Raw genomic sequence first — 26,326 nt, 5'->3', positions numbered from 1 at the left:
GCGGGTGTTTTGCTTATTTTTTTGCAGGAGTAGGGGGGAGGTAGGGTTCCCTCACAGCACTTGATCAGCACCTGCCTTTCCTGTTAAGGCTGTGGTGCTGAGGCAGGGAGCAACACCTTCAGGATTTGGGATGTTAAGTTAAAGCTTTACAGGAGACTTTCTTATCTGTTCAATTTGCTTCAAAATGGAATATTAGGAGATATACTGATCCTAAGCATTCACCCTCACCATAGGACAGGCTAAGGAGTATTGCAGGGACATTATATTCCTGTCCCCCCACCAATCCCCTTCACACTTTGCGCTCCACCTGAATTACGATAACCACCAAGGGATTTTCTCCCAGAGGGTGGTTCTCTAAGTCAGTCTGCCTTCCCTTTCTCTAGGCAGAAAGGCACCCTGTAAACTAATGCCCCAAATCTTCAAAGCCTGTGGAAATGATAAAAAGGGCGCTGGAGAAGGGGAAAGAGAAGGCCACCTGCTCTATCCTTTCCCTTTTCTAACCTGAACTGCTCTGAACTTTGTCTAACAAAACCTCCTCCAGTTGATTTGAGGCTGTGGGAGACAGGAGCCAAAAGCCAATAGGAGGAAGTCCTTTATCAATTGCTTGACTAGGTCTCCCCTTAACAAGGGGCATTCTCAGCGGGGACTCCTGTGGGTTTGTCACCTCCTCTCTACCCCAATCTTTCTATCCTTTGAGCCCTATAAAGGAGCATGGGGAAAAAGAAGGAAAAGAAAGGCAAAGAAAGAGGAATTTACTGAAAACGAGCAGATGAGACCACAGGGCAAAACTTGTTCTTTTGAGTGACCAGGATTGCTCTTAGAGAATACATCTGGTCTGAAGGAGGGCAGCTGCAAGGACTTTAGATAAGAACCACCAAAAAAAAAAACCCGACCCTGGATTTTTACAGGAAACCAAGTCCCTAGAAACCATGTTTTGGAAGTGCTCAGGCTGGCAGGGCAGCTTCTGAAGCAAACTGATCAACCCAGGCTCCAAAGTGTATTCTTTCTTTCCCCACCCCTCAATATTTTCCAAAAGTTTCTCTATGTTCTTTCCCTTCCCCCAAAACACACAATTCCCTTTCAAACCTCTAACCCAACCATTGAATCTCCCTTTCATCAACAGTGGATCTTTCCAACGTTTCTTTTCCTTTATTGAATTCTAGTCTTTACTTTTCTCTAACTGCATGTCAGTTCCTTTTGATTGAGTTAATGGCAGATATGACCTGAGGTTGTGAATGACAAATTGAAGGATGGGGGGGAAAGGGGAATGCTTGGAATTTGTCTTATTTCTCTTAAAACTGTCTAGCATGGAGAGATTCTTAGGCTGAGTTTGAGAAGGGAAAGGGAACCTGGAAATACAACAGAATGAAACCTCAGGACACTATAAGAATTCATGCCAATAACTACCTCCTCATAGGAGTTACTTTGTTATAAAGGTTTGGTTTTTTTAATGTTTGTTACAGTTATATTTCTATTACAAAGGAGAATTCAGGTTTGAGAACTAGAAGGGGCAAAGTGTGGACAGTTTTTGTAGAAATGACTAATGTAAAATAGGCAACAATAAAGCATTTTTTTAAATTGCCGTCAAATAAAAGTTATAAATTAATAGAAAGGAAGGGGTTTTGTCTGGTCCAGTCTCACCCCCATTCATCATCAACTGAATTAAGTGTTAGAAACTGAAAACGAGCAGTGGTTAGCAATATTTGCTAACTCTTAATTGGCCAAGAATGTTGCAGTTAGTTTTCATAGTGGGATACCAAAAAAAAAAAATAAAATCAATAACCTTCCCGTAGACAATGGGGGCTGTCCTAGACGACGCTGCCACTTTGTAGGAACATTTGGTAGAAACAGCCCCAAATGAACAAAATATAATTAAATACAGCCTCGATTGAGCGGTAGACGAGTTCTCAAGTTAATTAATAAGCCAAGTTCAGCCCGGTGCTACAGAAGAGCACAAAAAGTTACCACGACCTGTGCCCCATTAGAAAACTGTCGCTCGGGCAAAAATAGTTCCCGGTGAGGCGACAAGTGTCAAGCACATTCCTGCAGCCCAGAGTCATACGCTAAATCTCGAAGTTCGGATCCATATGCAAATGAGAGCAGTGGAAGAAAGACGCCTTTCACTCATTACTGGAGTCCCTCCCCCCCACTCCCCAGAGACCGGGCCCCAGAAATGCAGAGGGACGCGTTTCGCTAGCTGCTAGCAGCTTCCCGAAGTAGAAGAAAAAAAGGAGCTAAGTTTGAATCCCACCTAGAGGGCATTTAATTAGGGAGCCAAAGCTAGGCGGAGGAGTGTTCAACACGCCCCCTACCCTTCCTCAACCTCCGTTCTGGGGTCTGGCCAGCCAGCCAGCCTCCTCCCCACATCCACTATCCAAGTACCCTAGCCCCGCAACCCCCGCGCAGCGCCATTTAGGGCTAGCAAAGTCAAGGACCACCCCTCCCCAGTCCGGCCCTAGGTTTGCTCTCACCTCCGCACCGGCAGCAGCAGCAGCACTTTGAAAGAAACCAACCCACGGCAGGACATCGGGAATAAGAGCGCTCGCCCCCCTTCATGCTGCCCCCTGCCCTGACCCCCAAGAGTGCCTGCAGGGCAGGGGGCCACCAGCCAGGACCCGGCACAGCCCGAGACTGCACAGAGAAAGCCTGGCGGGCCGGGAGCCAGCTCTCTCGTTCTCTCTCCCAGTCTCCACCGCCACTCTGACTTACATGGAAAGTGAGCCAGCCACCTTTGGGGAGGAGGGGAGGAGGCTCTGAAGGGAGAAGGGGAGGGTCGAGGGAGCAGGGGGCGGAGCTCCGATTCCAGCTGTGCCGGCGTCCTCTGCCAGGGACTTGTCTCTGAACCTTATGCAATGATTGGCTGTGGCTGCAAGCACCAGGCAGAAGTAGAGAACTACAGCGAGCCTGAGGGTAATTGTAGGCCCCCTCCTGACCTCCCAAGCAATATTCTACTAATGCAGGGTTTTGGATAAAAAACAAAAACAAACAAACAAAAAAACCAGGAGAGACTGATTCTCCATTCCAAGCACATTTAGGACTATAGGATTTGAAATAAGGACCAGTAGAAAGTCCGATTCCTTTATTTGCATCTGGGGAAACTGAGGCACAGAGAAAGTCATACACTTTGTAAAATGCAGAGCCAGAATTCAAATGCTTTGACTAGCTATTTCAGGATTTTTTCCACTTTCTATAAGAGGTGTTTCCTGATTCCCTCAGTTTTTAGTGCCCCTGCTCCTATTAGCAGTGGATCATAGATTTTAGTTGGAAGGATTCTAGAAGGCCATTGAGTCCACTCCCCTCTTTCCAGATTTGTAGATATAGAAACTGAGGCAGAGAAAACTTAAAATGAGAGTTACCACTTAACAAGGATCTGAGACAGGATTTGAATGTAGGTTCTCCTGGCCTGGACTCCAGTGTCCTACTCACTATAACACACATTACCTACCTCTCACATTTTAGGATTAATATATTTAAAGCTAGATATGGCTTGCTCTAGTTGCCAACCCCCTCGATTTACATATTAGAAGATAGAGGCAGAGAATCAAATAGCTGGTAAGACTTTGAACCAAGATTTTAATACAAGTCTTCTTGACCCCAAGTCCTGTGCTCCATCTACTATACCATACTAACTCCTATAAATAGCATGCATCTCTAACATCTATGATACCTGGCACATAATGGACAATTTGTAAATAAAATTTATAAATAAATGTGCTGAATAGAAACTTTACTTATCCAACCTACATAGTATGATAAGCATATTTTCAAAATATCTAAAACTTGCTTATAAGAATCAAACTCTGAACTTGTAAATAACTACAGAAACCCCAGTTCTCTCTGAAGGGAAACTGTATACACAAGTCTCCTGAATCGCTCATAGTGTAGCCAACTTAAAATTTTGAATATTATATTCCTCACAGTGTCATTATGATGGTCATAAACTATATAAAGAACTTGATGACCTTAAAGCAATTTGCATACTTCCACCCCCCTACCAGTGCTTACCCACCTCTGGCCAAGCTGGCTCCTTCTCCCACTTCCCTGTCAGAGTGGCACTGCCAATATAGTTTTCTAGGCTTTTCTTTTCCCCTATGTTAGCCCCTTTTGGTCAGTTCCTATTTGATCAGATGTTAAATCCTATCAGCTCGAAATTCTCAAATATTTTTCATCTGATTCTCACCTTAGTTTCTCACTAAGATTCTCACATCTTAGTTCTTCCCTTATTCCCTCAAATCTGGGTTAGTTTAGCTAGATTACCTGCCTAATCTCCCTGACCTCCTCCCATTCAACTTGCACACTACTGCCAAAATAATGTTCCTAATATATTGCTTTCTTGTCAGTATCCTGCTCAAAATCTTTCACAAAGTCCAAGACCTTAGTTCTGTACTCAAGGATCTTTGTAATCTCTGGGGGTGGGGGGAGAGGGTGTATTCATCTTGCTTTATCTTCCATTAGTCATCAATACAAAGCATCTACTTCCACTTAATATAGGATCATAATTTTAGAAAGGGCCTCTAAGGCCATTTAACCTAGCCCCTTAAATCTTATAGATGAGCAAACTGAAGTCTAGAGAGGCAAAATGTGCCTTGCCCAAGATCACAAAGGTCTTGGTAGAGATAGGTTTTGAACCCACAACCTCAGATTTCAGGATCAGTGCTCTTTCTATTGTACCACTCTACATGTCTTGTTGATTTCTGGCTAGAAGTAAGTGGTTTCTGAACTTACATCATTTATTGTGGATATTACTCTTTGGTTCTTGCCATTTCATACCTTAAACCTGGGTTTGGAAAGATAGTGAATTATTTTGACCTAGCAATACTATTTGCTTTATTTCTAAAGTTGATCAGGGAAAAAGGAAAAGAGCCTATATATTCTAAAATATTTCTAGCAGCTCTCTTTGTGGTGGCAAGGAACTGGAAATTGAGGGAATGCCCATCAATTGGGGAATGGCTAAATAAGTTATGGCATATGATTGTGATGGAATTCTGCTGTGCTATAAGGAGTGACAAATATGTTAGCTTTAAAAAATAGAAAGAAGCACCTGAAACTATGAAGAATGAAATGAACAGAACCAAAAGAACATTATACAGAGCAACAGAAATATTGCTTGAAGAATTATGTATATGTCTACCTCCAGAGAAAGAACTGATAAATAGAAATAAGGAAGACAGTTTTATATATACATTTTTTTTTGGTCAAATGATGTTTTCTTTAGTGTGGGGAGGGAAGAGAGGGAAAAATCTGGGAATTTTAATGTAACAAATAAATATCTTTTTAGAAGTTGGATTTATTAGAATCTTTAGGGATTTACAGTCCATAGGAGACCTTTTCATTGGACAAGAGGGTAAGTTTGGAGGTGGGGTATGTGTATGTGGAGATAATAGATTAAGAGCTGGAAGGACATTATATCAGAACTCATCTGGTCCCATTTCCACATTTTAGAGACAAAAAAACAGGCCCAGTAACAGGACGTTACTTCTTGTCCAAAGTAGGAAGCAACAGAGCCAGGATTTGAACCAAGGCCCTCTGATATCATATATAAAATATGACAATAGCTGACCAATTCCCAAAGTTTAGAAGAAAGATAACCATTTGGAACTTACTTTCTCAGTTTGAGCTAGATACAGATTAAGTATGGAAGAGACGGTTTATTGGAATAACAGCCCAGCACACCCGAGAAGTAAGAATCTTGGTGTCAGGCTCTCCTTTTGGTTGCTACCACCTCCCTTCTTTCTGGAACACGGTGTCACTTACCCAGAGGATCAAGGGTGTTTGCTTCCTTAGGTTCATTCCTGCCCCACAAAAAGTATTTCAAAGTTTGAGCCAGGACTTTAATTCAGGTTCAAGTTCATTATCTGGTACCTTGACTGCTTGGACGTTGGTGATATATCCCAAATCCAAAACCACTGCTTGTCATGACTTCTGCCAATTGCAAGCCCATTAATTTACAGTATGTCTGTTTGGATCCCAGACCTGTGGTGACTATTACTACTGCCAGGCCTCCCTTGTTCGGACAACAATAGATAAACCTTGTTCAGCTGACATCCTGTCATAGCAGTATATACACTGAGGTCACCTCAGGCCTTAGCCAGAGATGGTCACCAATGGGGCAGTGTGGTAGAATGGAAAGAATACTTGCTCTGTAGTCAGGTAAATTAGTTCAAAACCCTTCCTATTTTGCATCATCATCATCATCATCATCATCATCATCATATCATCATCATTGTTAGCATTTATTAAATGCCAACTATGAACCAGGCACTGTGCTAAATGGCTCTTCCAATTGTGTGAGAATTTTATTTGATCCCCACAACCAGCCTGGGAGGTGCTATTATTATCCTTACTTTATAACTAAGGAAACTGAGGCAGACAGAGGTCAAATGACTCCCACAAAGTCAAACAGCTGTGAGGCTAGACTGTGACTGAAGTTTTCTTGACTCCAGGCTTATTTAGTGCTATATCCACTGTGTTGCCTAGCTGCTTTACTTACTACCTCAGAGAAATCATTTATCCTTTCTGGGATTCAGTAAAATGAAGGGGTGGCACTAAGTTGTCTTTGAGGCCCCTCAAATGATTCTCAAGTCTGACAAGTCTTTTAAGATGAATTTCTTTAGTCATGGGTTAAAGAGCTCAATAGCTTAGGATTTTTATTGGCGCTCCTAGACCACCTTTAGCATTCATATCCTTTCTCAAGGAAGAGTTACTGTAAAGAATACTTTGGCATTAGCCAGATGAAGCTAGAAGAGATCCTGAATTGAGTTTAGGGTCTAGTACCCAAATTTCAGTGAGCCTGGTCCTTTAAGGAATGAGATGGAGTGTGACTTACATTCTCCAACTCAGCAGTAAGAGGAAGCTCCAATGGGCACGTGTAAAGCATCCTGTTTCATTTGTTTCTCCATCTGTCCAAGTCTGTTTCATGCATATCTGGATGGGCCTCCAGTTCTCTCATCCATTTCGCCTACATTTCTGGCTACTTGACTCATCTCACTTGGCTCTGTCCTAGCATCTGGTCCTATTCATTGCCATGGCTTGGTTGTTCTGGCTATGTTTTCTTATAGGTTACTAAGGTACTATTTACTTTCTGACCTCAGCCCATTCCAGACCCCAGATCATGTGGTTGACTGGTAACATCTTATCTCTTGCCATTCTGTGGCAAGACATGACAATCCACTGTTGTTTCTGAGCTGATCCCAGGGCAATCTCTGCAAGGGAAGCTAACCCAGTTTCATTCTGATTGCTGCCCATTCTCACCTAAGAATCCTCCTTGATGGAAAGCTATTGCCCCACATGTTTGGCAAAGGAGATCAGAGCCATACCATTGAAATAGGTATCTCATTGTACCGTCAAATAGATTTGATCCTGACTGATGCAACTTTCATCAGAATGGTAATCCCTCTGTTTGCCTTAGTGCTGCAAGGTCATTAGGAATTCCTCCATTTTGAGTTAATTTGGACATTATAATTGTTGGCCATCCTAGGAAGGGAGTCCAAGGATCTCTGACATCTTTTGGAGCTGGGACTCTATTTAATTTCAATCTTTATGTTGCAAAAATGGTGCTTTCCATCTAGAATTGAGTAGGCAACCAACACCAGTGACCTTATAAGAAATTCTCTACTGGTAAGGTGTCATCTGAGGATCTGAGTAACCACAAATTCCATGGCACCAGGAAGGAACTTCCACTACCCTAGTAAACCTCTTCAAGGAACTTCTTCCTACCCCCTCAAAAAAGAAAACAAATGATGGGCTGTACTAGCCTGGTAGCCCTATTTATTCATTGAGTGTGAGGTTAGACATTATTAAAGGAATACCTCTGAGATGCCAATCTATAGCTAGGTTTAAATGTTTCTTTTATATTCTTAGATGGTGCCCCAATCTTCAGTGGGTTGAAGAAAGAAATGAGTTGTTCAGTTTTATCCAACTCTCTGTGACCTCATTTGGAGTTTTCTTGACAAAGATACAGGGATGGTTTGCCATTTCCTCATCCATCTCATTTTATATTTTACAGATGAGGAAACCAGGGTTAAGTGACTTTCCTAAATCATATAGCTAGTAAGTATCTTAGGCTAGATTGAATTTAAGTCTTCCTGATTCTAGGCAAGGCTCTCTATCTACTCTGTTACGTAGTTGAAAGTTGAGTAGAAGCAATTAATTACCAGGTCATGGGTGATTGAAAAAATGTAAAACTTCCAACTGTGCCTAATCTCGATACTATGATGGAAACCTGGACTTGCTGATCAGACTTTTAATACCTTTGCAATATTACAACAATTTGTGAAAAAAGCCTCTGAGATTTCCTGGGCATTTTGTATAGCTGCCAAACATAGCACATTACAGTCTCCAAAAAACTGAAAATGAGCATTACTGCCCAGGGGATGGTGGGTGTTAGCAGGTTGTAGCACATTACAAAAAAGAAATAATGAAAGAGAAATTCAGTAAAGACTATCAACAACAGCAAAATGTGTGAGTGAAAAAAAAAAGATGGACTGGTCATGAGATAAAAATGATGAACAACCAACAAACCATCAATGTCCTCCATTGGCATGCTTGCAACGTCAAGAGAAAACAAGGAAAGTCTCAACATACTGGATGATCCCTTGTGGTGAACTTATAGGAGGAATGGAGGACAGGTAGGATGGGCAAGCATGGATGGATTGCACAATGCACCACAGGTGGGAATATCTACATGATGAATGAGATTAAAGAACCATTGGAAAATTGGAGCACACATTGAGAATATCTTAGTTCTTTCTGGGGTCTAATACTAAATATATATATATATATATATATATATATATATATATATATATATATATAATGTCACCAAGAATAGCATCTCTATACAAAAGTAAAACTCTCTCCCTGAACTCAATGACTTTTGTTAAACTCAGTAGGGGAGGGATAAAAAAAGGGAGGGGACAATGATACTTCCCAGGATTGGCAGAGAAATTCTTTGAAGAACTCAGGTCTTCTAAGTTAAATCAATATATATTCAGTGTGTTGGATAAAAAAGGGTGTGCAATGGTGAAAAAAAAAGACACTGGAAAATATGACTCAAGATTAAGAACAAATCCCTCAAAGGTCTCATTCCTACATATCATAAATATTTTCTTCAAGAAAAGAGTTATAAGGTTTTGAACATGTATATGACTATTATAAATAAGCTGACTTACATCTTAGATAAGAAATACTACTTGCTTACAAATATGGAAATCATTTCCAAATCAGTTGACTTCTTAGGAGGAAAATAAAACTATAAAAGAGATTAACTAAGATGAATTCATGACATACAATCCAAACATCTCTGACTTAACTCATTTAAACAAGCTATTCCCCACATCCAGAGAAAGAACTATGGGAACAGAAATGCAGAAGAAAAACATACGATCAATCATGTAGTTCGATATGAATATGACTAGGGTTTTGATGTTAAAAGATCACTCTACTGCAAAAATAAATAACATGGAAATAGGTTTTGAACAATGATACATGTATAGCCCAGTGGAACTGCTTTTTGGCTCTGGGAGGGGGGGGAGGGAAGAGTGAGGGGTGGGGCAGGGATCATAAATCATGTAACCATAGAAGAGTATTCTAAATAATAAAGGAAAAAAATAGGCTATTCATGCCTCCTCAGGAGCAAAATGGAGAAAGGAACAGTTACTGACACTGAATATCAATGTAAATCAATAGCCTCAGTGAGAAGGCCAAGTCAGTTTTTAATTTCTCATCCATCAAATGCTTGCTCTTCTTTTGAAGTGAAAAGATATTAAAGCCAAGGACACCAACATGTAGAACATAAACTCATTTGTAATATCTTACAGATGAGAATTGTGGAAGATTATGACTAAGATTACATCACAAAATAAAGAAAAGTCTTGTAGATAACAAAAGCTTATAGAAAGCTTAGTGTGGTCATCCTAAAATTCTGTAATGATGAATCTGGAAAGACATTAAAGAAAAAAATGAAAAAAATATGTATATTCTATAATAATTTTATCTATGAATGATAGGGACATAGAAATGGAATGAAAATAAATAAAGACTGGTATACATAAAGGAGATATATGTTAGAAATGACATAATTTTGAGAGTATTTAGGGGTTGATTCTCAAGATATCTGAAAGGTGGAAGGATATCAAATGTTGGAAAATATCATGTGTGCCATTAATGTGGAAAAAAGCGGTGCTTGAGAAGGTAAGAGTATCTATCTAGAGCTACCCTTTGGTAGCTCTACAAAATTTAGAGAGAATACTCTAAATGCAACTCAAGGATATCTTTGATGAAGATATGAGAAAGATAAAAAAGGAGACTTTCACAAATGATATCCTATAACAGATCATATCTAGTCCTACAACCAACTGAAAAACACAGAAAATACTGTAATTTCTGTTTGTTGACACTTGAAGAGCAAAACAGAGCAAAATGCCAACTTAAAGGTTCTCCTTTTAAAAGGTGCCTCCCTTTCAAGATTCCTTGAAAGTCTCCCCTTGATCACAGTCTGATCATTAATATCAAGTGAGGATAATAGAACCCAACCTTTCATTCCACAAATGAAGAAATTGGAGCTCAGGAGAAGTAAGGCATTTGCCTAAGATCACACACCTGTTAAGTATCCAAAGTGGGATTTGAACCTAGGACCCCTGACTCAGGAACCAATGCATTTTCTTTCCACTGTACTATGTCACCTCCCAGCTAGGGTGAGTTAGAAAACGGAGACCTGTACTAAACAGAGGTATTTACCACTGTCATGAAGGACATTCAGTGTAGAATCCAAATGGAACAACTAATCCCTATAGAAAAAGAAGTCTCCTGTATGCTTCTGTTTGAGGATTTACAGACTACCTCAAGCCCCAGAATATGTAGAGTCTATTAAATAAAATCTATAATTATTCCAAAGAGTTTGGCCTCACCAAACACACCAGAAAAGCCAAATGGATGAAGAATGCTTCTTAGCTAGACTATGACAGGCACTCGAATAGATGGACCAAAGAATTTGTTCAGTGGTGAATATCCCCTGGGTGGAAAGTGCACATGGACAGTGAGATGGACCCCCAGTTTAGTAGGAGGGAGGGAATTTGTTTTTATCACCTTTGCGAAATTGTGCAAGGTTTTTAATTGACCCAAGCTTCTCTCTGCAGCCAAGGCCCATTTTAATAACACCAATATTATTCTGACAAGACTATATAGCTGTGAATACTTGGATATAATAGTTTCTGAAAAAGTAAGGTGAAAAGTCACACAAAAAAAGCAATGCAGAGAAAGATACATGGTGAAGGTCCATAGGCTATAGCACATTATCAAGGGATTAGACACCAGAAGTGACTCTAAAGTTATGTCATCAAAAGGACATGTGATGAGAAAAGGAGCCTCAGACATAGTGAGAGCTAGCAATAACAGATTGCTAATGTCAAAGAATCCAAAGAAACCTCCTTTATGTCACAGATCCCTTTGGCAATCTGATGAAACCTGTGGACTACTTCATAGGATTCTCTTTTAAACTACATAAAATAAACCCCACAAGATTACAAGGAGACCAATTATATTGAACTTGAGGTTGTCCTTCCCACCATTCAAGTTGACAGACCCCTGGGGGGTGGCCTTTGGACCTCAGATGAAAAATTTCTTATCTAGAATAATCATGCTGGTTGGACCTCCTATGGAAGATTTGGGGAGGACACCGACTGGAAGCATACCGTCACTGGTGAGATCACAGATTGATTGGAATATTCATCTGAGTGTTTGACTGCATTGTGGTACCCATTATCACCCTGATCCAGAAAGCTTACTTTCAGTGGATACCAGTAGTCCAAACTACCTCTGAACAAGTATGAACAGATTTTATTTCTGACCAATTCTTAGTTCATTTGTACCGGGGACATCTCTTCACCAAAATCACTGCCAGGCCATCAGAGTCATTTCATCACAAAGCCAGGGTACAAACAACCTTGGCACTCTATTGTGGCTAAAACCTGCTGAACAAAACTAGATAGTTATGCTATTTGAGCCTGGAAGCAACTGGCCATCAGTGGTTCTATTATTATTAGTTCATCTATTGGAGGATGCACAACACTCTACTCACTTCAAGTACTTCCTTGTAAAAAAATTTTTCAAACCCTCACTTTCTGTCTTAGAATCAATACTAAGTATTGGTTTCAAGGCAGAAGAGTGGTAAGGGCTAGGCAATGGGGGTCAAGTGACTTGCCCAGGGTAACACAGCTGGGAAGTGTCTGAGGCCAGATTTGAACCTGGTACCTTCCATCTCTAGGTCTGGCTCTCAATCCGCTGCGTCACCCAGATGCCCCCTTTCCTTGTAAATTTTGTCCTTTCCCCTTTTCCTATTCACCTATCAATTGGTGCCTCATGGTGGGAAGGAAAGTGACCCTCCCCTTAAAGACAAAACAGAAGCTGTTCTTGAGTAAATGCCTTCGAAGGCACTATTTTCTAGGGCCAGAAAACAGAGAGTAAGCTCAGCTGGTATAATTCAGATAGATGGCACTAGACTGAAGGGACCAGAGCTTTCATTAGGAAAGGCTTCTCTTATTTTGATGCGTGCCATGTTGTGGGTTCTGGGAAAGCAAAAGTCACAGTCTTGTAATGACACACCTATCTGTGAATACCATCACACTAGGTATATAATAGGAGAAAAATCATCACTTCACCTCCCAGCCTCAACTGATTTCACCTCTGTGAATTCAAAGGACTTCTATATTTGTTCTGCTCACTCAACATTCTCAGCACCAATTATATGCCCATTTCCAGTTGCACCATTCCCCTCCCATCTACCTAAATTGTCCATCTGAAATACAGGTGTCCTCTATTTGCACCATTCAGCTGCTTTCCACAAGCAGGTGCCATCTTCCACCTTGCCTTCCCCATAGCAGGTTTCCCTTATCCCATCTAAAGGGAGTTTCAAGTGGGAAACCCCTCCTTTCCCATAGGGCATCCCATATCTTGTGGAAGAACATGGAGGGCCCAATCCAGAACTGAATCTAAATAGGTAAACCCCTTTATTTTCCCCATTACACACCCCTTAAGATAGTTAGAAGGTCTTGATAAGATTTAGTCCTAATTGGGATTATCTCACTCTACCCCTGCCTTTGCTGCCTGACCCTTCCATCCTTTTTACCAATGCATTGCTTCTTATTTTTCCTTTTGTCTTAACCCTGAGCTCTATATCTCCACCCCTCTAGGAGGAAACTTAGAATTCCCATTCATTTTTAATCCTGAGCCCACTCTCCCTTTCCCAAAAGTGGCAGCCATTTTCCTCCATGATCTTTTCCCTATTGGGCAGTCACCCCAGGCATCTTGAGGACTCCTGGGTTTTGCTATGAGCCCTTCAGCTAAAACTCTTAGGACTGCTGGGTCTTTTCCATCTGCATTGCCACTAAATCCTCCTGTATATGCTAATCCCCCTAGCTAGAGTATGAGCTCTTTGAGATCAGAAATCATATTTTTTTTGCATCTTCTGTACTTAAATTCATGTTTGGCATAGTTAGCACTAAATGAATGCTTTTTCATCCATCCATCCATCCATCCATCCACCCATTCTTTCATTCAAAGGGCAGTCTAAACCTGACTATGCATATGACATGTGCTTTTAAAAAAACCTCATCTTCTTAGAATGAAAACTGCATATTGATTCCAAGGGGTCACAGGGCTAGAAGCATCTGAGGTCAGATTCAAACTTAGGACTTCCTGTCTCCAAGCTTGGCTCTCAATCCACTGAGCCACCTGGCTCCTCTAGACATTTGCTTAAAAACAAAACCAAATATGGGACAGCTGGGAGTGAATGGTCCAATTTGGATTATGAAGGCATAGTATTTCAGGTGCATTTTGAAGGAAGAGAATTTCAACACATAGAAAGATAAAAGAGTTTGTTTCAGATCATCCCAGCATATTTGACTTTATTACAGGACATTGATATCCTACTTCAGCTATTTATGTGTAAGGTTACATTTGTTGAACTTTGTGTATCTTCGACTAGCACCATCTGGTGGCAGTGACCAGAATTGCAAGCATAGTGCCCTGGAAGAATCAGTGAACCTCTAGAGGGTGGGCCTTGTAAATGCAACCTTAATGCACTATCTAAACCATCACGCAGCCCATCATCCTTTGAGTATATTTTGTATTACATTTTCTCAAGTTATTATTTTGCAACTGCTCACCCTCCTCACACATCCTTGAAAAAGATTTCCATAGCGAGGTCCCTGCCTAACCTTTCCTCCATCATCTCTGTGCCGCAGGGAAAAAAGCAAGTCCCACTGACCACTATGTGGTTTAAGCTAGAGCCTAAGTTGGGAAAGGAATGCAGTTTGAAAGCTGGCGTTTCAGAGGCTGCCCTCATTGAACAGATACAGTATCATTCTATATTCCACAGGGTTACAGAGGCTGCGCTGGCTGTGGAGATGGTTTCGGGAGCTCTATATAGAGCAGAGGACTGATCTGGTCTTAGCACACAGGAGGAGATGAGCTATTTGTCAAAGTGATAGATGAATGCATCTGGAGTTTCTAAAAACAAACCATTCTAGGTTTTCTCCATTTCCAAAAATGTTTACCTCTAAGTAGGTCAAAGTGTTCCCAAAGTGGGGCAGGCAGAGGAAAGTGACAGTCTGTCACTTTGGCACACTAACAATTCAGGAGGACTCAGGGTAAAAAAAGAAACCCCAAATGGCCAGAAGAGATGGCAGTCTGTAGCAGATGCCTGGTTTCACCTTTGCCACTTCCAGCAGCAAATTGGATGAAACTACTGTCAAATTTCTTATGCGTTAAGTACATAGCAGGATTTGCCTCAGTGCAAAATGGCTGGATCAAGTGCAGTGATCAATCAATCAATAAGTATTTATTAATTGACTGCTCTGATCTCTTGTCTTAGGTATCCATGGTCAAGGGTACTCTAACCGTCTATTATCACTGTATTGGTGGTAGTAACCAGAATTTCAAGTGCAGAGCCTAAAAATCACTAGCTCACCTCTAGAGGGAAGATTTGCAAATTCAGAGTTACTTTATCAAATACAGTAGGACCTCGTTTTACACAACTAGTTCATCCTAAGACCCTTTGTGTAAGTTGAAAACCATGCATAATGGCAAACTGCTTATTTATTTTATTTTTTTATTTAAAACCCTTACCTTCCGTCTTGGAGTCAATACTATGTATTGGCTCCAAGGCAGAAGAGTGGTAAGGGCTAGGCAATGGGGGTTAAGTGACTTGCCCAGGGTCACCCAGCTGGGAAGTTTCTGAGGCCAGATTTGAACCTGGGACCTCCCGTCTCTAGGCCTGGTTCTCAATCCACTGAGCTACCCAGCTGCCCCCCAAACCACTTATTTAATAAATATTTCTTATAGGAACTTACCTAGGCACTTTATGACTTTTCTTAGGCTTATCAGAACTCCCAACACCACTCCTCTTGCACTCTGGGGCCATTATTAATAACTAGTGTCAATGAAACAGAGAAGCACTGTTCTGATGAGGATGTGACTTATTACAAGTGAGAACTGGGAACAAAGACTGATATGCGAGCTAATGTTTGGTGCAAAACAATGTAATGACTCACACTAAAGCTTCTCAGAGTGAGAATGGGTGTGATCGGGTGAAGTGCTATGAGATTTTATGACATGGGAAAATGGTGCAGATTTTGCATATAATTACAGTTTTTTATTTTACTTATTTTTTGCCTTAATTTTTTTCAAGTTCCTCAAGCATACCTGGATTTGTGTGTGTTGGTTTTGCATAAAATGAGGTCCTATTATACTCATCAGAGTAGATAACTGAGAATTAACTATAGATCCACATCCAGAAATGCAGTGGCCAATGCAAAAATGTAAATAACAAGAAGAGGCAAAAGTGGAAAGTATACTGAACTAGGAATCAGCAGGCCTGGGTTCCACTGGTAACCTTGGGCAATCTGCTTCCCCATTCTGCACTGTGGTTTCTTCATTTGTCAAATGAGGGAATTAATTGGGTTAGGTGATGACTTGGGTCCCTTTCAACTTGAACATGTTATCATTCCGTGGTTCTGTGAATTTGGAGCTCATCTTGTTTGTCTTCTTGCTTCCGAGAAAACACAGCAGAAATCACTTCGCTATCCAGAGAAAGAGATAGGGTCATAGGACTTGGAGATGTAAGGGACCATGAATTCTCCATCCTTCCTAAGTCTCAATTTTTACACTTAAAAAAAAATCCTTCTTTAGGTGTAACTTTGATATATATATATATATTGCTGCTTATTTAAGGTAGTTTCTTCCAACATTTCCAAAGAACTTCAGAACCATATCTAGTAATTTTGATGCTTCAGGCTTGATCATCATCAAAGCCCATCATCAAAGTTTCAACTCATTAAAGTATCTTCAACTCAATCCTGTGAAGAGAGAAACTTTGATGATGGTTCAATGAGGGGCGCCCTGGCACATTGCCTTGTGGGAGGAGAAAGGGACCCTAGACATTTACCCCAAAGGGTAGGTATATAGAGACTCTGGGATACTGGTCCTTGTAGAAAAGACCCTGAGATAGCCTGAGGCCACTGCTGGGGAGAAGCAAGGAAGAACTTAGCTACCAGAAGAATTCAACTGTTGTGTGACTGCTGGGAGATTGAGAATATCAGCTGGGACCATTTTAGTTAATTAATAATTATTCTTATTAACTAGTATATCTGCTGCTGAAAGAGTGAAAATGTAGTCTAACTATACAATGTAAGAAAATTTGAGAGTGTGAAATGTTTTAGACCCTCTAAATTTCAGCACTCTGTGGCAAATCCCTAGCTATCCCTCCTTGTTGTGGCACTAAGGGAATATCAGGAACAGCTGTTCACTGTCTTCCATAAATAACCCTGCAGAAGCCTGAAGATAGAAGATCAATTTCTGTTTCCCTGGGGATAGCACAAGAAGCTACTGTTCTATTCATGATTAAAGAATTGGAGCCTCTTAGAGTTAAGTGAAAGTCTCTTCCTTTTTCCTGGAGAGAAGCAGTATGTTAATTATCTCCTGGCCCACTTGTTGGGGGAAGCCTGACATTTTCAGCTTAGTTGGCTGGGGCTGAAGGGAGCAGGGAAGGAAAACAATACAATATAGTCCTCCCAGGCTCAAGAATACCCAGGCCTGGCTGTGGACAGACTGGTAGGTCATTTCACCAGCCAGTCTCTGTGCAGCTCTTTGGAGAGGCTGGGGGACAAAAGGAGATGAAGAACTCAGAGAATTCTACTCATCTGAAAGGTTTATATGTTTAAGGCTGCCATTTTGCTTTGAAGTTGTAATTAAATCCAAATGCCAGAGTTGAAGGACAGGGAAGGGATGAGACAAATCCTGACCGATGTCCATCCCCAGTGAGGCAGGATTAGGCTCCCGAAAGCCCACAAACCATGGGCTGGGGCCTCTGCCCAACTCTCAGTTATTTTCAGTTCTGGGCAGACAGGAAACCCTAACCAAGCAGGGTGCATGTTCAAGAGTAGGCCACTTGGCAGAGTGTTCCAGGCCTCAAGCCACCGCTGTGAAAACACTAATGAGGAGAGTCACCGGGGCCACTGGACCCAGGGGACTTTTGGGGAGGGCAGTGGCTCCAGTGAGGCCCTAGCAAAAGGAAACCTTTTTGGAAGGTATTTGCTGCTGCTGCGTGTTACCTCTGCCATGGTGGAACCAGCTATGTGAGCTACCCTCTGGGTTGGAGGGAGCAGCCAACCTTCTTTCCCATGAACAAATCCTCAAGGATCCGATTTTAGTTTTGAGCTCCAGCGTATGGTAAGTCAAGTTGTGAAGAAGAGAGGATTGTGATGGGAAGGACTCATGGCTCCGCTCCCTTGTCTCCGGACAGCATGGGGTGTAGGAACCACTGTGAAATCACCTTGGAAACCAGCATAGTGTAGGGACTGCTGCACAAGTAGCGCATGAACAGACGTGGCTGGACAACCCATTTGTATGAAAAAATGATATGAGGGCCTTAGTGGAGAAGTTTATTTTGCATCAACAGTGTGACATGGTAGCCTCCAAAAGCTACATAATCTTTTTTAATCCTTATTTTATGTCTTAGTATCAATTCTAAGACAGAAGAGTGGTAAGAGCAAGGCAATTGGGGTTAAATGACTTGCCCAAGGGCACACAGCTAAGACGTACAAAAACTGATATAATATTAGCCTTCATCTAGAGGAGACAGAGTATCCAGAAGAAGAAATGTGATAGTCAGACCTTGTCTGTAATACTGTGTTCAGTTCTAGTTGCTACATTAAAAAAACACACACAATAAACCCTTACTTTCTGTCTTAGAATCAATACTCTGCATTGCTTCCAATGCAGAAAAGTAGTACGGGGTAGGCAATAGGGGTAAAGTGACTTGCCTGGAGTCACACACCTAGGAAATGTCTAACGTTAGATTTGAATCCAGGTCCTCCTGACTTTCCAACCACTGAGCCACGTAGCTGCACCCCCCCACCCCCCAGTTGTTACATTTTAGGAAGAGCAATAACAAACTGGAGAGGAGCCAATCATCACAGCATCATTGATTTCAAGCTGGAAGGGACCTTGGAGGTCATCTAGTTTAATACCATCACTTTATAGATGGGGAAACTGAAGGGTAGCAAAGTTAGGTGACTCCCAAGGTTATGAGAGTGTCAGTGACAGAGCGAAGATTCAAACTCTGTCCTAAGACTCCAAACTCAGCTGTTTTTTTTTGTTTGTTTGTTTTGTTTTGCCTCAGAGGAAGGTAACCAATATGATGGGAAGATTGAAAATCATGGGATGTCTGATCTCAGATACTTCTTTCCTGGGCAAGTCACTTAACCCCCATTGGCTAGCCCTTAATGCTCTTCTGCCTTGGAACCAATGTATGATATTAATTCTCAGATGGAAGGTAAGGGTTTAAATTAAAAACAAGATGCATATTCCTTAGTGAAATCTCTCTCACCTGTACATACGAGAACAGAATGGGAAAGATGTGGATAACAAACCGGAAATGTAATGCTGGTGTGATGTGGATGATAAAAGAAAAGCTCGTGTAAACTTAGCATGAATGGGAGGAAAATGCCATCAAAATAATATAACAGCCCTGCAATGTACACAAAGATGAGAAACTAATGTCCCCTTAGTTCAGTGACTGGTCAAAGTCACAGGCAGTCTGGAGAAGCTAAGCTAGCCTGGTTTGAGTTATGAGGAGACTGTAGCAAATGTGGACTTGCCCAATGAAGCAGACAAAGACTCATTGGTGTATCTCAAAGCTTGCTGATTGTTGTTGCTCAGTTGTTTCAGTTATGTCTGACTTTTTGTAATCCCATTTTTTTTTTGTTTTTGTTTGGGGGGGAAGATATTGGAGTAGTTTGTAATTTCCTTCTCCAGTTTATTTTGCAGATGTGGAAACTGAGGCATACAGGGTTGAAGTGACTTGCCTAAGGTCACATAGCTATCATGTCTCTGAGGCTAGGTCTGAATTCTAAGCCTAGTATTCTATCTACTGAACCATTTAGCTGTCTCTAGATGACAGCCAAGTGGGTAGAATTGATAGAGTGCTAGACTTGGAGTCAGGAAGACCTGAGATCAAATCTAGTCTGCTAGTGATTTCCTGGGTAAGTCACTTAACCTCTGTCTGCTTCAGTTTCCTGAACTGTAAAATGAAGATAAAATATACCCCACAGGGCTTTTGTGAGGACGAAATAAGATAATGCATGTAAGCCATTTTGTAAATCTTAAATGTTAACAATTATTTGGAAGTCAGTAGACCTGGATTTGAATTCTTTTTCTGTAGCTTATTACATCTCTGGTTTTGAGCAAGTTAATTTCTGTGGTCCTTAGTTTTCTTATTGATAAAATGCCTTTGATAAGATGAGCTCTAAGGAAGCTTTCACTATAAACTATGGGCCTAAAGCTTGTCTGGGAAGTCAAAGAGAAGTTCAGGCTCCCTTATCAAGATGGGAAGCCCCAGGGGGGAGCTGGGTGGCTCAGTGGATTGAGAGCCAGGTCTAGAGATGAGAGGTCCTGGGTTCAAATCTTGCCTCAGACACTTCCTAGCTGTGTGACCCTGGGCAAGTCACTTAACCCTTATTGACTAGACCTTACCACTGTTCTGCCTTAGAATCTATACACAGTATTGATTCTAAGATGGAAGGTAAGGGTAAAAAAAGAGGGGAGGCCCCTGGAAAACTGCAAGAAAAATTCCTTTGGTTTATGCCCTCCAGGCTAAACTTTTGGTGAGGTCAAGCTAGGACCTTCTGTATTTCCTGTGTTAATTGACTGTTTAGACTTTCAGATGCCAACCTTCAGACTTGAGTGATTATAGACTTCAGCAGATCAGAAGATTAAAGAGAAGGTTGCTTTGAGAGAAGGCGGGAGGGAAGGAAGGAACAGGTAAAGAGAAATGCATGACTACACATGAAATGTTCCAGAGAAGCTGGAGCAAGCCAGATGAAACCCTTGCCTTAGAATCAAGTGAGTTAGGACAGGCTCACAATTTACTCGAGCTGAGAGTTAGAAGTGAGGAACTAGAACCAAGATGGCACTTCTTTGGAAAGCTCAGATACCAGGCTTGGAGTTGGCATGGCAAGAAGAGCATTGAGTTTCGAGGGAGAAATACAAGTGAATGTGTAAGACAAGTGTGTCTGTAAGCTGGCTCTGCTAACTGCTAGTTATGTGACCTCAGCCAAGGCAGTGAACTTCTCAGTGACTCAGTTTCTTCATGTATAAAATGAGAGACTCAGGCAAAATTATCTCTTTATTCCAGCTGTTGCTCAGGCCTGGAATTCTTTTCTTTCTCATCTCTGCCTTCTAGCTTCCTTCAGTGCCAGGTAAAATCCTACCTTTTGCAAGAAGCCTGTTCTTAGCTCTTTTTAAATTTTAATTCTTATCAATTGCATATAAACAAAACATTTTTAATATTCTTTAAAACACCGAGTTGCATGTCCTCTCCTTTCCCTCTTTGAGAAGGCAAGCAGTCTGCTGTAGATAATACATGTACAACTATGCAAAACATTTCCACGTAACTTTTTACATTTAATTAAAAAACCCCTTACCTTCCATCCTAGAATCAATACTGTGTATTGGTTCTAAGACAGAAGAGAGGTAAGGGCTAGGCAATGAGGGTTAAGTGACTTGCCCAGGGTCACACAGCTAGGAAGTTTCTGAGGCCCAGATTTGAACTGAGGACCTCCTGCCTCTAGGCCTGGCTCTCAATCCACTGAGCCACCTAGTTGCCCTTTGTTTTTTTCTTAATTGCATATAAATAAAATTTGATCATATTTCCTTTTTTTTGGGGGGGGGCAAATCCTTATCTTCTTTCTTAGAATCAATACTAAGTATTACTTCCAGGGCAGAAGGGCAATGAAGGGTAGGCAACTGGGGTTAAGAGGCTTGCCCAGGGTCACAGAGCTAGGAAGTGTCTGGGGACCAATTTGAACCCAGGACCACATGACTCCAGGCTCTATCTACTGTGCTACCTTGTCACTCTTTATATGGAGTGGCCACCTCAACAGTATGGGTCTTTATAAAGCCTCACACTGTGTGTAGCAGCATTTGTTGTACTGATGACCACTCGTTTGGGGTACTGCAGTCTATGGCCTGGTATAGAGGTTGGTATGTACATGAGGAAGAAGGGCAATGCCCTCTGACTTGGGTTATTGGTAGAGAAGCGATGACAAAGGCAGAAAGCCCTTTCTCTTGTCATTCCGTACCACCTCATCAGTCAAAGCCACAAGTATATCAGGAGGAAACAAACAGGCTGACCTCCAAAGGGGATGTGGGGCGGGGGGAAATTCTCCAAGAGAGATGGGCTGGTCATAGGAAAGGCTCTCTAACAATTCAAAGTGTCCAAAAATGGGCAAAAGAACTCGCTGTAAGTGTTCGAGTAGAAGGTGGATGGCCATCTACCAGGAATATTGCTATTGGGGCAATTCTTGCATTGAGAAAGCCACTTGACTGGTTGGATTCTGAGACCATTTCAGTGGCAAGATTCTTCAGAAGGGATGGACACATCCAGGTACTTAATACATCATTTAGATGGTTCCTGGCTCCCTAAAACAAAGCAAGAGGCAGCACGATTCAGCCTAAGAAACCCTGGATCCTGAATATAGGACACCCAGTTTGACTTTGGGTTGAAATGTCGTAATTACCACGTGACCTTGAAAAAGTCACTTGCAAATCTCCTAGAACCTTAGTTTTCCTATTTATAGAATGGGAACAAAGAGCTTTGTCTTATTGTGAGTAACAAGATAGCAAATTTGAAAGTCCTAGAAAATGCTATATAACAATAGCTAGAGCTACCATTTACATAGTGTGTAAAGGTCTACCAAGGGCTTTATGTGTTAGCTTATTTGCATCTCAACAACCCTCTGAAAAAAGATGATATTATTATGCTCTTTTTTCCAGATGAGGAAATAGGCTGAGCGGAGTTTAGTGACTTGCCCCCAGGCTACCTAACTTGGAAGTGTCTGAAACAGGGTCTGGATTCCAGTCTTCCTGACTCTTAAGTCCAGCATTCTATCCACTGTACCAACAAGCTGCCTAAATAAATGACTCATCATTATTGTTACAGGAGATCCACCCTTTATATTATTAACTATTAACAAAGGTTAAGAATACCAACTGCTTGGGGGAAGGTAGGTAGCTCAGTGGATTGAGAGGCAGGCCAAGAGATGGGAGAACCTGAGTTAAAAATCTGTCCTCAGACACTTCCTAGCTGTGTGACCTTGGACAAGTCCCTTAACCCCCATTGCCTAGCCCTTCCCACTCTTCTGCCTTGGAACCAATACCTAGTGTTGATTCTAAGACAAAAGATAAGGGTTAAAAAAAAAAAGATTGCCAACTGCTTTCTATTTTTTTAGAGAGAAATTAATATTTCTGGAACAAATATGTGCCTTTCTTGGAGATTCTAGTCCAGGCCCGGGGGTCTCTTCTGGGAGTCACCAGCTTAGCATCACCCAATTCTCTTAAAGTAAATCAAGTTGAAATGTGAGCCATTTAAGCAGAGCCACTGAGGAGAGTGGTAAGGTTATAGTCATCTCAGATGGGGGATAAAGGCAGTCATAAATCATTTTTGTTGTTTAGTTACCTCCAACTTTTTGTGACCGCATTTGGGATTTTATTGGTAGATATACCAGACTGGTTTGTCATTTACTTCTCCAGATGAGGAAATTGAGGCAAATGGAGTTAAGTACTTGCCCAGTGTCACCCAGCCAGTAAGTGTCTGAGACTGGATTTGAACCCAGGTCTTCCTGACTCCAAACCTGGTATTCTTTCCCCACTCCAGGCCATTCTCCACCCAGCTATCAAATTCATCTTGTTAAAGCATAGGTCTGACCATGTCACTCTTCCTCCTCCACCAATTCAATAAACTTCAATAGTTCCCTATCACCTTCAGGATCAAGAGTAAAGTCAACTGTTGGGCATTCAAAGCCTTTTACTACCTGGCCTCCTCCTCCATTTTCACTCTTTTTATACCTTATTAACCCGCACTTTCTGCCCCTGCCCCTCTAATTCAGTAGTACCGGCTTCCATGCTGTTCCTCCAAGACCTTCATTTCTTGACTGCATTTTCACTGGCTATCTCCTATACTAAAACATCTTTCTCTCTCTCTCTCTCTCTCTCTCTCTCTCTCTCTCTCTCTCTCTCTCTCTCTCTCTCTCTCTGTCTCTCCGTCTCTCTCTCTGTCTCTCTGTCTCTCTCTGTCTCTCTCCCTCTCTCTCTCCCTCTCTCTCTCCCTCTCTCTGTCTCTCTCTGTCTCTCTCTCTGTCTCTCTCTCTGTCTCTCTCTTTCTCCCCCCTCTCTCTTTCTCCCTCTGTCTGTCTGTCTGTCTGTCTGTCTCTCTCTCTCTCTGTCTGTCTCTCTCTGTCTCTCTCTCCCTCTCTCTCTCTCTCTGTTTCCCTCCCTCCTTCTCTTCCTTTTCTTCCCCCTCTCCTCTCTCCCTCCTTTTCTTCTCCCCTTCCCATCTTCACCTCCTTGCTACTTTTCTAGTTTCCTTCAAGCCTCAACTAAAGGTACAATAAACCTTTCCTGATCCCTGCTACTGCCTGTGCCTTTCCTCTATAGATTATCTCTAGTTCATCCAGTCTATATTTTGTTTGTACATAAGTTGGCTCCCCCATCAGACTGTGTGAGCTCTTTGAGAACAAAGATGGACTTTTTGCCGTTCTTTGTGTTGTCCTTGGTGTTTAGTAGAGTGTCTGCCAGGCAGTTAACCTTTAATAGAGGCTTGTTGACTTGACTTGTTCCTAATTAGATAGCCTTGCTTTTACCTTGCTCTCCTGGTTCCTTTCCCATCCCTCTGCATCCAAATCTAGGCATTTGCCCTTTTCCATCTCTGCATTATCTTTAGCTCTGTCGGGCCCTCCTATTCCTGAGCCCTTTCCATGGTCCTGGTGTCTTCTGATCAGACGGTTGTCTCTGATACCTACCCTAGTTCTCAGCTACCCTTTGAGTGGCTATTTGTAGCACAACGCTAACTATATCAAAGTTAAGAACCTGTGGACGATGTAGGAAAAGCACTGTGAAAGACTTAAAATATAACACAAACGCCACTTACCAGCCTCATTGTCCTCATCGCTATCAAGCAGGGACAACATCTGCTTGAAGCTGACAATTCCAGCTTTTCACTCAATTTCTCCCTGCTGATATAATTGAGCGCAAGCTGCTAAGCAAAGCTTCTCCTTCCTCAGTTGAGCTAAGAAGGGTCTGTCTCTTCCATCCTTCTTAGAGAAGAAAGGCTACATGTAGCAAAATGATTACAGTCTCTCAAGAAGCATCTCTCTTCTCATTTGAGAGACAGACCCAAAGGAAATGGGAGTGACTATAGGAGTTGTGCCTTAGGTTAGTGAGTAGCACATAGTAGGTTTTAAAAAAATAATCTTATTTTCTGTCTTAGAATTATTACTAAATATCAATTCTAAGACAGAAGAACAGTAAGGCTTAGGCAATGGGAGTTAAGTGACTTGCCCAGGGTCACCCAGCTAAGACATACATGCGGGTAAATTTGAACCCAGGTCCTCCTGACTCCAGGCCTGGAACCTGACACCCTGTGCCACCTAGCCACCTAGCCACCCTCCCACCCACTACAAGGGGCTATGTAGTAGTGATAGTCTTGAAGCCTCCAGAGAAAGCAAAACAAAACAGCAAAACCCTTAATTTAGGCATTATCTGATGTAAATAGATCCTGGCCATCAGCTTGCTTGCTTCTGTGCTTTCAGTTCTTTCTTAGTTTTCAAGGGAGAGAGTAAGGGGTGAGAATGGAATGGCCACCCTTCATCTTTCCTGCAGGCTTAGAAGTTAGCTAGAGGGGAATGGCAGCAATGCAACCTCCCATTGCCATCTAGTGGGCGAAAGAGGGAAGTTGGACTCTTCGAGCAGGACTAAGCAACCAAAGGGACCTCCCCAGTGGCCATTGGTGTGGACCGCCAGGATGTAAATCAGGGTCCCTTAATTTGTGTGTGTGTCCTGGATCTCTTTGTTAGTCTGATGAATTCTGGTGGTTCCTAATCAGAATAAATTAAAAACTAATTGAAGAAAATGCTAAGTTAGTAACAATAAAAGCTAGCGTTTGTGCGGTGCTTTACAAATATCATCTTGATTGACCCTCCAAGCAATTCTGAAAGGTAGGAGCTATTCTCACCCCCATTTTATAGATGAGGAAACTCCTTTCACCCATTATGAGGTGGCCCTTCTTCTTTGCCAAGGTCAACTCCTCTCCATGCAAAAATGATCCAATTCCATACTGTCTTCTCCAGAAGACATTTCCCCTTTCTCATTCATCTTCAATCTCCCCTTCTCTACTGGCTGCTTCCACTTTGCTTCTCCCTTCTCCTCCCACTCCCAGCAAGTTCTTTTTCTGGATCTCATTTGTAAAGTGAGGGTGATGGAGCACATAATCTCTAAGTGTCTTTCTAGCTTTAAGGCTTATGACCCTAAGGGCATCAAGGATGCCCCTCATGCCTTTCTAGAAGCATGAGGAGCTTGTGTGTATATGGAGGAAGGAGCTTTCCTCTTGGATTTAAATTCTTTGTCAGGCTATGGGCTGCAGAAGAGAGTAAGCATGGGTATTGACATGAGTCTGGAAATTTCTAATGACGCTATTGCATCTCTTTTCTCCCTCCATCATCGTAGGGGCTTTCTTTTTGTTTTTAATTTTTATTTAAAATTTTTTTTCCATAGTTATATGATTCATGTTTTCTCCCTTCCCTTCTGCCTTCCCCCTCCCAGAGTTGACAAGCAATTCCACTGGATTATACATATATGCATATCTATCTATCTATCTATCTATCTACCTATCTATCTATCTCTCTCTCCATCTGTCCATCTACCTATCATCTCTCTCCTTCTATCTATCCATCTATCTATCTATCTATCTATCTATCTATCTATCTATCTATCTATC

At 41.7% G+C, this 26,326-nt stretch overlaps 1 protein-coding gene across 8 annotated transcripts in view; it reads right to left on the bottom strand.

The window, feature by feature from the left end:
- KALRN (kalirin RhoGEF kinase) overlaps positions 1-26,326 on the bottom strand; it is a 1,009,634-nt gene that overhangs the window by 187,016 nt on the left and 796,292 nt on the right. The window contains exon 1 of one of the 8 annotated variants that reach the window (XM_056793570.1): positions 2,472-2,830. The exons of 3 other annotated variants lie outside the window; for them this stretch is intronic. In XM_056793570.1, coding sequence (XP_056649548.1) covers positions 2,472-2,556 — 85 coding nt within the window. In that variant the 5' untranslated portion in view covers positions 2,557-2,830. Of the gene's footprint in view, positions 1-2,471; positions 2,831-26,326 lie in introns of those variants that run through there. 4 more of the 8 variants (XM_056793566.1, XM_056793565.1, XM_056793571.1 and 1 more) reach the window with 4 other exon arrangements.

Source organism: Monodelphis domestica, chromosome 4, assembly GCF_027887165.1.
Source record: "Monodelphis domestica isolate mMonDom1 chromosome 4, mMonDom1.pri, whole genome shotgun sequence".
NCBI lineage: Eukaryota > Metazoa > Chordata > Mammalia > Didelphimorphia > Didelphidae > Monodelphis > Monodelphis domestica.
This window is presented reverse-complemented; position numbering and strand designations above follow the sequence as displayed.